This window comes from Suricata suricatta, chromosome 7, assembly GCF_006229205.1.
Source record: "Suricata suricatta isolate VVHF042 chromosome 7, meerkat_22Aug2017_6uvM2_HiC, whole genome shotgun sequence".
NCBI classification, from domain to species: Eukaryota; Metazoa; Chordata; class Mammalia; order Carnivora; family Herpestidae; genus Suricata; species Suricata suricatta.
This window is the reverse complement of record NC_043706.1, coordinates 20793996-20807118: the sequence shown is the minus strand read 5'-3', so window position 1 is coordinate 20807118 and position 13123 is coordinate 20793996. Positions and strand designations below refer to the sequence as shown.

Sequence of the window (13123 nt, the reverse complement as noted above, 5' to 3'; positions counted from 1 at the left end):
AAGAAGTACTAAATGAAGGGTTTTCTCTGATGCCTTTATTTTGTATCTGATTATACTATTTTACTTGTGTTAAGAAAAATAAAAAAGCAGCAGGAAGAAGGCTGGGCTGACAGGTTTTCTTAAGGAGCTGAATTTTACCTTCCATTTTTTTCTTCCATAACTTAACTCCATTCCCTTATATTGCCTCTTTGGTGTAGTCCAACTTCGGTACTTCTTCCTCCCTCAATAAAAAAACATGACTTTGTTTTTATTACCTGGCATGTGAGAAGTCCTATGACCAGTGCCAAAAGACGATGAAGCTTGGAGACCAGCTGAGAGGTTGTCTTCACATCTGGGGGACTAAGGCTCACTTCCTCACCAGGTGAGTAATTCGGGAACACATGAGAACGTATCATCTTTGCCTCCTATGTGTACACAATTGAGATGTGTCACGATAAGAGTCTGGATTGCTCTTCAAGTAAAATTCTGAATTAAATGCCACTCTTTAAAACTCTGAGCAACCATAACAATGTGGCACTCAAATTTAAATTTGAAGAGATGTGGGGCACCTGGGTAGCTCAGTTGGTTGAGTGTCTGACCCTTGATTTTGGCTCAGGTCATAATCCCAGGGTCGTGGGGTTCAAGCCCTGTGTCAGGTTAAGAGTCTCTTTCCCTCTGCCCTCTCCCCACTTGCTCCTGCTCTCTTTCTACAATTAAAAAAAATTGGAGATAAATGCTCATATTTATTTAAAAAAAAACTTCGAGTTGGGAGAAGTGGCCATGGGGAATGGCCGGCGGCTCCACCATAGGGATTCCTGAGGCCGTGTTTGTGGAAGATGTGGATTCATTCATGAAACAGCCTGGGAATGAGACTGCAGACACAGTACTGAAGAAGCTGGAGGAGCAGTACCAGAAGTATAAGTTTATGGAGCTCAATCTTGCTCCAAAGAAAAGGAGGCTGAAAGGTCAGATTCCTGAAATTAAGCAGACATTAGACATTCTAAAATACATGCAGAAGAAGAAAGACTCCACCAACTCACTGGAGACTAGATTCTTACTGGAGGACAACCTGTATTGCAAAGCTTCAGTTCCTCCTACCGATAAAGTGTGTCTGTGGCTGGGGGCTAATGTGATGTTTGAGTACGATATTGATGAAGCCCAGGCATTGTTGGAAAAGAATTTATCGACTGCTACAAAGAATCTTGATTCTCTTGAGGAAGACCTTGACTTCCTTCGAGATCAGTTTACTACCACAGAAGTCAATATGGCCAGGGTTTATAATTGGGATGTAAAAAGAAGAAACAAAGATGATTCTACCAAGAACAAAGCATAACGCTGGCAATTAAAAATGTGGTTCAGTTTCCCAAACATGTTATTTTAAGTATCCTAAAGTTTATCCCTAAAGGTTGACAATACTTTGACTGATTTTTTTAAACAGTAAGAATGCTAGTTAAAACTTTAAAAAATATATATAAACATTTTATTATAAAAACAAAATTAGTTTCAATTATTTTATGAAATTAGCAGTATTTTAATTTTTTAAATTTCCAACAAAGTAAATGCTACTTAACATCTTTTTTTTTTTTTTTTTTTTTGCTGGTCATAAAGTCTTAGCTGGAATGGCTGAAAACTGTGAGGTATGCTACAGAAGCTGAATTCTGGATAGTGTAGCACAGTTTACTTTTTCTTTATTGGCTGATGTTACTCTTACTTGATGCAGTAAGAAACCAGTTTAGAGGTAGGAAAACCACTTAGTTTAAATATTTCCAAACTTGTTTTCTTTAGTACATGTGGGGCTTGATGGCTCTCTGTTGTTGTTATTTGTCTTATATAATAGATTTTCATGGAGCACTGCTTAGCCAATAGCTCTCTGTCATAACTGTGTGGACTTTTCAGGAACTGGTAATTGGCCTTCCTAAACAGTAAGTGAGAGCTATGGAGACGCTGCTTCTTCTGCTGTGAAAGTACACAGTGTCTTTGCAATGCCAACAGAAGGGAGATCTTGGCTAACATGAAACAACAAAATTCTTTAGCCTCTCAAAACTCTTGGCTAAGGCAACTTTGTGTTTCTTAACAGTTCTCCAAAGCAGCTGAACAAGAATATTAAGATAAATATAAATCTGCAGTGGTTGAAAAGATTTGTGAGCTTTTTTTAATTCACGATAAGACCTCCTGGGAAGTGTAGAAAATCCCTGTGGAAAGCTGTTGGAACAGTGGCTAACACTGGGTAGAGAGATTTGGTAGAAACACAAATATATGATTCCATCTCCGTGTAGCACAGCATATACTCGCATACTGTTTTGTAGTTGTGTTTCATGATATTAAAACATTGAAGTTAAAAAAATAAATAAATAAAAAATAAAAAATAAAAATAACTTTGAGCTGTGGTTCTCAAACTTCTGACTTGGGACCCCTTTATAGACTCAAAACAATTAGTAAGAATCCCAAAAGCCTCTTGTGTGGGTTATATCTATTGATATTTTTTGTATTAGAAATTATGACTGAGGGGGCACCTGGGTGACTCAGTCGATTAACCATTCCACTCCTGACTTCGGCTCAGGTCACGATCTCACAGTTGGTGGGACAGAGACCCCTGTTGGGTTCCACACTCATGGTGCAGAGCCTGTTTGGGATTCTTTCCCTCTCTCTCTCTCTGCCTCTCCTCCACTAGTGCACACGTATGTGCATTCTTTATCTTAAAATAATAAACTTAAAAAAAAAAGAAATTATGATTGAGAAAATTTAAAAATTATGTATACCGGGGCACCTGGCCGGTTCAGTTGGTTGAGCATCGGACTCTGGCTCAGGTCATGATCTCACAGTTCATGAGTTCGAGCTCCAGGTCAGGCTCCATGCTAACAGCTCAGAGCCTGGAGCCTGCTTTAGATCCTGTGTCTCTCAGTCTCTCTGCCCCTCCCCCACTTTCTGTGCACTTGTGCGTCTGTGGGTGCGCACGCGCTCTCTCTCTCTCTCAAAAATAAACATTAGAAAAATGTTTTACTAACCTATTCAAACAACAATAAATCCTTTATGTCAACATAAATAACAATCTTAATATGAAGTTCCCACATTTTCTAAAGGAAAAAATTAGTGGGAAGAGTGGCGCCTTTTACAGTTCTGTAAATATCTATAATGTTTCATAAAGACAGCATGATTCTCACATCTGCTTCACACATGGATCAACCATGAAAGCAATGACACACAGTTTCTAGAAAATGCCACTGGAGGCACTTGTGAAAAAAATGAGAGTGGCAAGGGCATAACATCTTCCTATTACTATGAAAATAGTTTTGATCTCATGAACATTCCTCACACTTTTGAGAAAATAGACCTAGAGTTCATGAAAAGCAAACATAAAAGCAAAGTAAGGATGATCTGGGGATATTAAAGATATTGATTAGTCAAGAGGAAACAAAGAACTTTACTTTAAAAAAATATTTCTGGGAGAGCTTGAGTGGAGGAGGGGCAGAGGGTCTCTGGGCTAACGGGCTAACAGACTGACAGGCTGACAGCAGTGAGCTCAATATGGGGCTCGAGCTCACAAACTGCAAGATCATGACCTGAGCCAAAGTCAGACCCTTAACTGACTGAGTCACCCAAGGCACCACTACTTTTGTTTTTTAATGAAAATTCAAGAAAAAAAATACTGTCTCATAAACCTCTGTACAGTTGTACTAACTCATTCAGAGTTTACCGATTCAAAATTTGTCATGATTTGGTTAGCAGCTAAACTTAAGGTCATCCTTGCTGAGGTGAGTGGTTCTCAAAGTGTGACTCTCAGACCAGCAGCATCAGTGAGACTCGTTAGAAACACGCATTCTCAGCACCACCCCCCTCCCCACATACCTACAGAATCAGAAATGCTGAGGTAGACCCCAGCAATCTGCATTTTCACAGCTAATGCTGATGAATGCTCAAGTTTGAGAACCACTGGCTTAGAAAATCCTAACTTCTTTCTGGAGAAACGATTACAGAGAGAATTTTTTAAATATGACAATATTTTTCTAAGAATCATTAAAAAATAATATAACTATTTACTTGCAAACAATACCTGTACTAATTATGGATTCATGAAAAAGAGTCACTAAGGACATCTTCAAGGCAACATAATGAGCTCAAGTTGTGCTATAAGAATGTTAAGATAAACATACAATTTTCCAGTTCAGATTAGCCTTCTTTCTAAAACGGTTTTTTAATGCTTATTTGAGAGAGACAGAGAGAGAGGAGAGAGAGAGAGAGAGAAAGAGAGTGAACACAAGTAGGGGAGGGGCAGAGAGAGAGGGAGACACAGAATCCGAAGCAGGCTCCGGGCTCTGAGCTGTCAGCACAGAACCTGATGCAGGGCTTGAACCCACAAACCGTGAGATCATGACCTGAGTCGAATTCAGATGCTTAACCGACTGAGCCACTCAAATGCCCCAGATAACCTTTCTTTCTAAGTAGTCAGAATTAATAAAGCTGTACTATATAATATTTTTAAGTTGATGTATTTTGAAAGAGAGCAAAGGCACATGGGAGGGGCAGAGAGAGAGAGAGAGAGAGAGAGAAAGAGAGGATACCAAGCAGGTTCCGCGCTGTCAGTGTAGAGCCCAACTCAGGGCTTGAATTGCCAACCATGAGATCATGATCTGAGCCAAAATCAAGAGTCAGATGTTTAACCGACTGAGCCATGCAGGTGCCCCTGCACTATAAACATTTTGAGACAAGCCTACAAAACTGAAATGGATGTGCTCCAGTGGGTAAAAACGATCACTTTCAGGACACGCTTCCAGGTTCTTGTCTACCAAAAAGGTCATTTGAACTGCACAGAATACAAAATTACAGCCTCTCCAAATGTACTGATATGAGGCTTCCATGCTACTTTTAAGAGATGTTAACTAGACTTATTGTGGTGATCATTTTGCAACATACACAAATATTGAATTATGTTGCAAACAGGAAACTAATGATACAGGTCAATAACACCTCAATCAAAAAGTATATACTTTCACAACATTAATATGTGAATATAATACAGTTTTACTTTGTAAACCAAGTATGTAATTGCATTAGTTGTATTGTTGAATAGGCAGAAGTGACATGAAAACAGAGAGATCCCCGCCTAGAAAACCCTTTCTCAAAGGATGCTTCAGATGATTGGCCACAGGTACCCAGAAAATTCCCAGGTTAATTTTCACCTCTACCAAAGTAGTCACAAGAGGCCAGAAAGAGCCTCTTTAGGTGAGTACTCGAGAAGCAGCTTCCTTTAATGTGAGCACCCAAGAACCACAGAAGCTTCTCTAAACCTGTAGTACCTTTTCCTCTCTCCCTTTTTTTGTTGCTAATATTTCTTTCTACTGACAAAGTGTTGCCTCTAAATAGGCATCAGCAGACTGTTAGAAACTCCTGAAATTCTGCGTTAGAGATTCCAAATTTGTGACAATACCTTTGTGATATCTGCCTCCACCGCCTCCCGGGGGTACTCCTTTAAATGAACCGTCTCAAACTGAGGGCTTTGCTCCTCGCTCCTGGCCACCTGCTGCTGAAGCCTTGCGTTTTCGTTTCCGTGTTTCAGTGCGCTGAGTTTGGCGCTCTTCGCCTGCTCGTTTTCAGATATAAACTGCAAATGATTAACTTGAGTGAGCGGTTTCTCCAGTCTTGATTTCAGTTCCTGTCTTTCTTCCAGGTTCTCCTTTTCATGCTTCTGGAATTCCTCCTGTAAAGACAGGAACTCCTGCTCTTGGGTCTTCCTTTCCCTTTTCAACAAGTTCAAAGAAGAAGTGGTGGCCTTTTCCAGTTCTCCCTGGAGTTGCTTCAGGCTGTCTACCTCTTCTTTCTTGCTTAAAGTTCTGTTCATCTCCATGTACTCACTTATAGTTTTATCTCTCTGCTGCATTTCAGTCATGTACCTTTCCTGTAGGTGAATATAATTGCCCTTGATCTTCTTAAGCTCCAGCTGTAAGGTTTCCTTTTCATTCCTAGATTCCTGGAGATGTTTTTGGGTGTTAGTCAAAACCTCGTGCAAATTCTGCAGGGTCCTGTCAGTATCATTCTTCTCTAGCATCACTCTGTACTTGTCTTCAATTAATTCTTCCACCTTCTCCTTTAGCTGATTTATGATGTCAACGAACACATCCTGCTTGGCAGCCTGCTTCTGGAGCTCTTTGACCTTCTTCTCTAAATTCTTGTTACTACACTGCAGGCCTTGGATCAGAGTTTGTTGCCTTTTGTTAGTATGTTTTAATTTCCGTAAGACTTTGTTTAAAGCCATGTCCTCTTTCACAGGCTGTAAGCTCTCCAAGCTCTGCTCCATGTCAGGCGCCTTGCCGTCTTCCTGACATGCTTCACCACTCCAAGAAATGCCTGCAGGAGACCAAGATGAGACTGTCCCGGGACTGTCTGGGTCCTCCACTGTGACCTCCTTTTGGTGACTGACTGGCATCTCAGGAATATCCCCAAAACTCTGTGTTCCTTTTGAAGACACTACAGTCTTACAGTAAACAAAATAAGTGAAAAGGAGTATAAAGATCATAAGTTTTGAAATCAGAGCTGGCCTTGAGTCCTAGGTCCCTAGTTTGGTTTTCTCAACTCTATCAATAGTAGCCGCTTCTAATAATAATACCTACTTAACAAACATACTTAAGTATTACCTGCTAAATGTATATACAGCACCTATGGCAGAGCACAAAGAGTAGGTGTATGATAGGTATCACATTTACTTTTACCAAAAAATCTCAGCTTTCACACTCTCAGTGTTTTCTATGGTAGGAAAGTTTTTGAACATATGTAAGTAAGGTACTTTCTTTGACTTCAGATGAATTAAAATAAATTTATCAATGACCCTACAGTCTGTGAGGCCTCTTTTGAATGAAGACTACTTTGTAAAAATGTTTATTTATTTATTTAGGGTGCCTGGGTGGCTCAGTTGGTAAGCATCCTACTTTGGCTCAGATCATTATTTCACAGTTTCTGAGCTCAAGCCCCATGCAGGGCTCTGTGCTGACAGCTCAGAGCCTAAGCCTGCTTCAGATTCTGTGTCTCCCTCTCTCTCTGCCCCTCTCCTACTCACCTTGTGTCTATCTCTCTCAAAAATAAACATTAAAAAAATTAAAAAACACTTTTATTTATTTTTGACAGAGAGAGAAAGCACAAGTAGGGAGCAGAGAAGAAGAGAGAGAATCCTAAGCAGGCATGAAGCTCAGCACAGAACCCAATGCAGGGCTCAATCCCAAGACTGTGAAATCATGACCTGAGCCAAAATCAGGAGTCAGATGTTTAATCAACTAAGCCACCAGGCACCCCTTGACTGAAAACTACTTTTATTGCTTATTAAACCATTATCTCATTGCTATGACTCCTGTGAATGAAAGAATATCAGATGAAAATGCTTCATCATTGATTTTCTGCCCACAACACAGGTTTTAGGGGCAATTAGTTTTAGGACAATTAGTTGTAGTAAGAAAATACTGAAATAAACATGACATTAAAACCCTGAGATATTGGATTCCTGTCTTTTTTTAATGATTATTTATTTTTTTATGATTTTTTATGATTATTTATTTTTGAGAGACAGTGTGTGAGCCCAGGAGGGGAAGAGAGAGAGGGAGACACCTGGAATCTGAAGCAGGATCCAGGCTCTGGGCTGTTAGCTCCAACTCAGGAACCTGTCAGATCATGACCTGAGCTGAAGTCGGATGCTTAACTGACTGAGCCACCCAGCTGCCACTAGACTCCTGTCTTTTAACGGTTTATCATCATTCGGGATAAAAACAACTATCCCCATGGAGGCCTACGAGTTCTGCTATCTGGGCTTGCTGCCTGACTCATGCTACCTTTCCCTCCTCATCTACTATGTGCCTCCTTCAATCCAGCGACACGGGGCTTCTGTTAGGTCCTACTGGGTGCCATGCTCCCTAAGCCACAGGGTTTTCCCACGCGTTAACTTCTGCATGGAACACGCTCCCACCCACAGTTCCTTAACTCCTCACTCATCCTTCAGAGCTCAGCTCAATTCCCACCACTTCAGGAAGCCTCCCCCAAACTCCCTGCCCAGGACAGTAAGACTCCCATCACTTTATTCACAACACTCACCATCCTTGCAGCTTACAGTTTATATGTAATACTATAGAACATTATCTACACTTTACGTACACTTTATACAGAACTACTCAGAGCCTTATCATAGGAGAAAGCTTACACTTATTTGTGTGATTATTTATGTGAGTCTCCTCTACTAAGGTGTTATTTTCATGAAGATGAAAACCACATTTTTAAAAACCATTATATAACCAACACATAGCATAGAGCCTAGCACAGAATAGGTTCCAGAAAGTATTTATTGACTGAATAAATGACTAAATGCAGCAGAAATAGGAAGGAGCAATTGTGAGAAACACTAATTAAACAGATTTTTTAATGCCATTTTCCAGAATCAACATAGGGAAATAAAGTTCTCTTTTAAATACTGCTTCCAAATAAATGAACAAAAAACTGTTCATACTTGGAAATGAAACATAATAGTCATAACTTTTCTCATCAGACTAACAATGAAAATCAGGTATTATTTTTTACTACTCTTGGATTATATTTGCCCATACCAAGTCTTAAAACTGTTACCTTTAAAGTATCTTCAGAGAGCACACAGAATTTATACTAATGGCATCTTCAGTATTCTTAGGATCCTACATGCATGCCCAGAATCAATAAGTCAAAAGACAAATTAATATTTTCCCTTTGGTAGAAAAACTAATATTTTATGCTTGTCAATAGAAACCCTCATGATAGAAAAATGTTAAGATTTTCCTATCAAATAACTTAATACCTCTATCCTTCTTCCTCTTCTCAACCTTTTTCTTACTGTAACCTCTTGAGTCCCAGCCAATTTGATTCACCAAATATAAAAGCCTGTTATATTCAAGGCACCATGTAGATCCTAAAGTACATAAAAGGATGAGTAAGACAGAGCCTTGATCCTCAAAGATATGACCATTCAGTAGAGCTAATCTCCAAGTATGGACTTGATTTTAATAGAAAAATTTGTTTCTAAATTGATAAAGAACTCAGAAGACATTTTCCCCAGAGAAGCAATGTCCCTCTTGCTAATTATTATCTAGTGGTACTTGGAAAAGTCTAAATAGATTATGTTCATGGTTTTGGGGTTTTTTTTTTTTGAAAGCACATAGTTTAATACTCTATAAGCTGTACTGACCACCAAAAATCTTACCTTCTCTGTTGCATACCAGACGCTTTGAGGTTGACTAGGTTTCAGGGCAGATTGTGTGGCAGCACTTTTAGCCCGTGACATTTCCATGAATTTCACGGTCTCTCCACTGCCGTGGACTACAGGTGGACTTCTTGAAGGTTGTCTGACACACTCATGAGCAAATTGCTCTTCATTTATAGAAGTGCTAGTTTCCAGTGGATTTTCTTCCTTAAATGAATCTTCCTTTATATTGGTGTCTTTTGCAGAATTATACACATGACTTTGCATTTCTGGTTGTACTATGTGAGGTAAGCCTCCATTCAGATTCTGAAATGTTATCATCTCATTACTAAATGCTTCAGTGTGATGAAATTTGCAAATGGGTTCAAATTGTCTAAAGGAAGAAATGCTGGGGTCAACTTGCTGAGTTAGTACATTCTGTGAGTCATTTCCAATGTCGACATCTTATTAGAAAGAGAAAGATGGAAATAAGAATTATATTGACCTTTATGAAATAAACTGTTGGGAGTCTTTTAAAAATTATATTTATTCCAGCATTTTTTTTTTTTTATTGAGTGGATTTCAGCATGGCTTTGTGCTGGCAAACAAAATAGAACTACTTTTTACATGGAGGCCATAAATTCTCAAATGACTGCTACAAAAAAGTTTGTTGTACATCATTCTGGTCAAATACCATTACAACAAATTCCAAGATATCTTCAAAATTCTTTTGTTGTACTGTAATTTTAAAATGTTTTTACTATGTGTTCAAAGTATAAAAAAAAGCACAGTGAACAATATAATAACAAACCCACATAAACCTGGTTAATCTCACAACAATCCCGTGAGCCAGGCACTGTTATTATCCCTGTTTCACAGATGAGGAAACTAGGACATAAGATGTTAAGCCACTTTTATTTGCCTAATGTCACAGATTGGGTATGCGGTGTATCTGGGATTATAGAATACTATTGCTAAATGCTGTGTTATAGAGTTTCTCAATATGACAAGTTATCCAGATGTAAGACATTTTTAAAAACCAGAAGCAGAGGTGCCTGGGTGGCTCAGTTGGTTAGGTGTCCATCTCTCGTTTTGGCTCAGGTCATTATCTTAAAGTTCATGAGATTAAGCTCCACGTTGGGCTCTGGGCTGTCATTGTGGAGCCTGCTTGGGATTCTCTCTCTTTCCCTCTTGCAATGCCCATCCCCCACTCATGCTCAGCACTTTCTCACTCTCTCTGCCCCCCAAAACAAACAAAAAAGATTAAAAAGATAAAAACCAGAAGCAAATAGGCAATAAAATATTACAAAACTAGTTAATGATATCTCCTTTCTATCTAAATTCCCTCCCTTTCCGCTCTCAAGAGATAACTACCTAACTACTAAAGCTGGTATGTATATATTCTTCCCATCTATATTTTTCTGCTTTCCTTACTCAGTTATGCACCTTAAATAATATATATCAATTTCCAAGAATTGGAATGAAATACCTAACAGTTCTATTTACTAAGTAGTTAACCTCAACTTCAGTATTTGTCCGAACAACTTAGTAGATGTTTGAAAATACACACAAACTGACAGAAAAATATGTTTTATTTCATTCTCATACAACTGAACTTACTACTTGGATCCACTACTGGGTACCACGTGTCTCAGATCTTGGAATAAAATAGGACAATGCCAATGCTCGCTTTCTATTCTACATTGGTTTTTGTACAATACCTGCTTTTTATCACAGCAACCTTAAAAAACCCAGCCTTGCAAATAATACTTTATACAAAGAGTTGTAGTATGGTTTTATGCTGAAGTAGTAAACTATCTCAAGCTGGTAGTTTCTGGAGTCCAACAGATGTCCAGTGTTACAGCTTCCTAAATAGTTCTAAATGTCCTGCATCACCCTGGGTGATGTACAGTACTATTTTCTGTGCTTTAAAATTTTATGTAAATTGAATCAAATTGCATTTGTAACATATATATTAGATACAAAATATATATAGTTGATATATCCATATGAAAGTCTTTATTTCACTTAAAATTTTGCTTTTTGGACTTAGCCATATAAATATATGTTTATGTAGCTCTAGTTAATTTTACTGAAGGATTATTCTTTAATCCCTTTTTGTTAGATATTTGTTTCTTATTTTGCTGTTAAGAACAACCTTCAGTGAACATTCTTACACATGTTTCCTTGTACACTAAAAATTTTTGTCTCGGTTCTGGATATATACCTTGAAGTAGAATCGCTGGATTATAGAAAATATGTTATCTTCAACTTTACTAGACATAGGAAAATTACCCTCCAAAATGGTTGTACCAATTTATACTTCCACCAATAGCACAGAAGTTTATTTGCTCTACTACATCCCTCCAACACGTATTAAACCGGTATGCATGGAATGGTATTTTGTGGTCTTTTTAATAGTCTTGCAGGTTTCCTTTTCCGTGATTTGCCTATTAGACACTGTTAGGGCCTTCACTGAATCTTCCTAAAAATCATATGCTGAAGGCTTAACCCCCAGTATCTTCCAGTGTGACTGTATTTGGAGATGGGACCTTTAAAGAGGTCATTAAAGTTAAAGGAGGTCATAAAAGTGGGGCCCTAATCCAATATGACTGGTGTTCTTATAGGAAGAAAGGGCATCAGGGAGGCTAGACACAGGATGGCTATCTGGGAAGCTTCAGGATAAATCAACTCTTCTGACACCTTGATCTCAGACTTCCAGCCTCCAAAACTGTGAGAAAATAAATTTCCGTAGTTGAAGTCACCCAGTCTGTGGTGTTTTGTCATGGCAGCCCTAGCAAGCTAATACATATACTTGGCCTGTTTTTCTATCAAGTTTTATGTGTCTTTTTCTTATTGGAGTCCTTTATTTTGGATACTAATCTTGTCAATGTATACATTGCATGTATCTTTAGTCTGTGTCTTGTTTTTTTTTAATTTTGTTGGTTATAATTTGGTCATATAGCATTTTAAAAAATTTTAATATAGTCAAATATGTTGTGAATGGTTTGTACTTCTCATGTTACTCTCTGAGCCCCATGCTTCTCATCTGTAGAACGGAGATAAAAACAACCCTTATTTAAAAAGAAAAGAAAACCTCTATTTCACAGAACTGTTTGTGGAGTAAATGTGAACATGCATATAAAGTATATACTCACACATGGCTATTATCATCATTGCTGTTATCACAGGACACACACACACACACACACACACACACACACAAATCTGAGTTTCTCTGCATTTTGCCAACAAAGAGATACATACCACCTAACCAATTGTCTAGTGTGGTATAAATTTCTTCAGAAAGAATGCATTCAGACTCATCTTCCCTTCTTATGTTCTTTATTTCATTCTGTATTAACAATAAAAAAGGCATTAATATTAATAGTTCATACAAATACTTCAAACAAACGTGTATGTACATTGTTATGTAACTTTTCTCTTAGTAATTTTGTTGCATGGGTAGAATGTACTTTCTGGTACCTTTCCCTGCTATATATCTGAGCTCCTTCTTAATAAAACCATGCTAAGGGAGTCTTGATATTAAATGATGTTAAACAAAGTATCTTGCTATTTTAATATTTTGGTTCTTTGGTAAGTCAAATTGTGGTACTACAGACATGAGTACATGAAAACGTATAAATCTCTGATAATCCTTTGGTGTTTGTTAAATCTGGTCTAAAGAACTATTAGGGTAGCTGGCGTTCAAGTCTTTTAGTAGTGAAGATAAAGGGTTCCGGTAACGAGGTGAAATCTGATTCTTCGAGATAAAAATCTATAAAAATTCATGTAGGACTTATTCTCAAAGTTACCTCAATGTTATCTAAGAGAAAAGGTTTGTTAAGTAAGTTAATAACATAAGTAAGATACTCAAGAACATATTTTAAATCTTTGAGGAAAACATTGGTTTCATTATGAATAGTATAGCAGGCATGTAAGACAAATGATGCTCTAAAAAAA

General features: G+C 38.0%; 2 protein-coding genes across 10 annotated transcripts in view; one reads left to right on the top strand and one right to left on the bottom strand.

Moving 5' to 3' along the window:
* Positions 1 to 13123, bottom strand: part of CAGE1 (cancer antigen 1) — a 46961-nt gene that overhangs the window by 29541 nt on the left and 4297 nt on the right. For all 9 annotated transcript variants that reach the window (XR_003911198.1, XR_003911199.1, XM_029945474.1 and 6 more), the window contains exons 3-6: positions 12428 to 12515; positions 9182 to 9624; positions 5405 to 6448; positions 255 to 404 (exon numbers count right to left, since the gene is read on the bottom strand). Coding sequence is in view for 7 of the 9 variants with exons in the window: in XM_029945474.1 (XP_029801334.1) it covers positions 255 to 404; positions 5405 to 6448; positions 9182 to 9624; positions 12428 to 12515 (1725 nt within the window). In the remaining 2 variants the exon portion in view is untranslated. The remainder of the gene's footprint in view (positions 1 to 254; positions 405 to 5404; positions 6449 to 9181; positions 9625 to 12427; positions 12516 to 13123) is intronic.
* LOC115297003 (prefoldin subunit 3-like) lies at positions 751 to 1394 on the top strand. The gene is given in 2 exon segments (XM_029945481.1): positions 751 to 783; positions 785 to 1394. Coding segments are annotated over 2 exon segments (552 nt in total). The 5' UTR covers positions 751 to 759; the 3' UTR covers positions 1313 to 1394.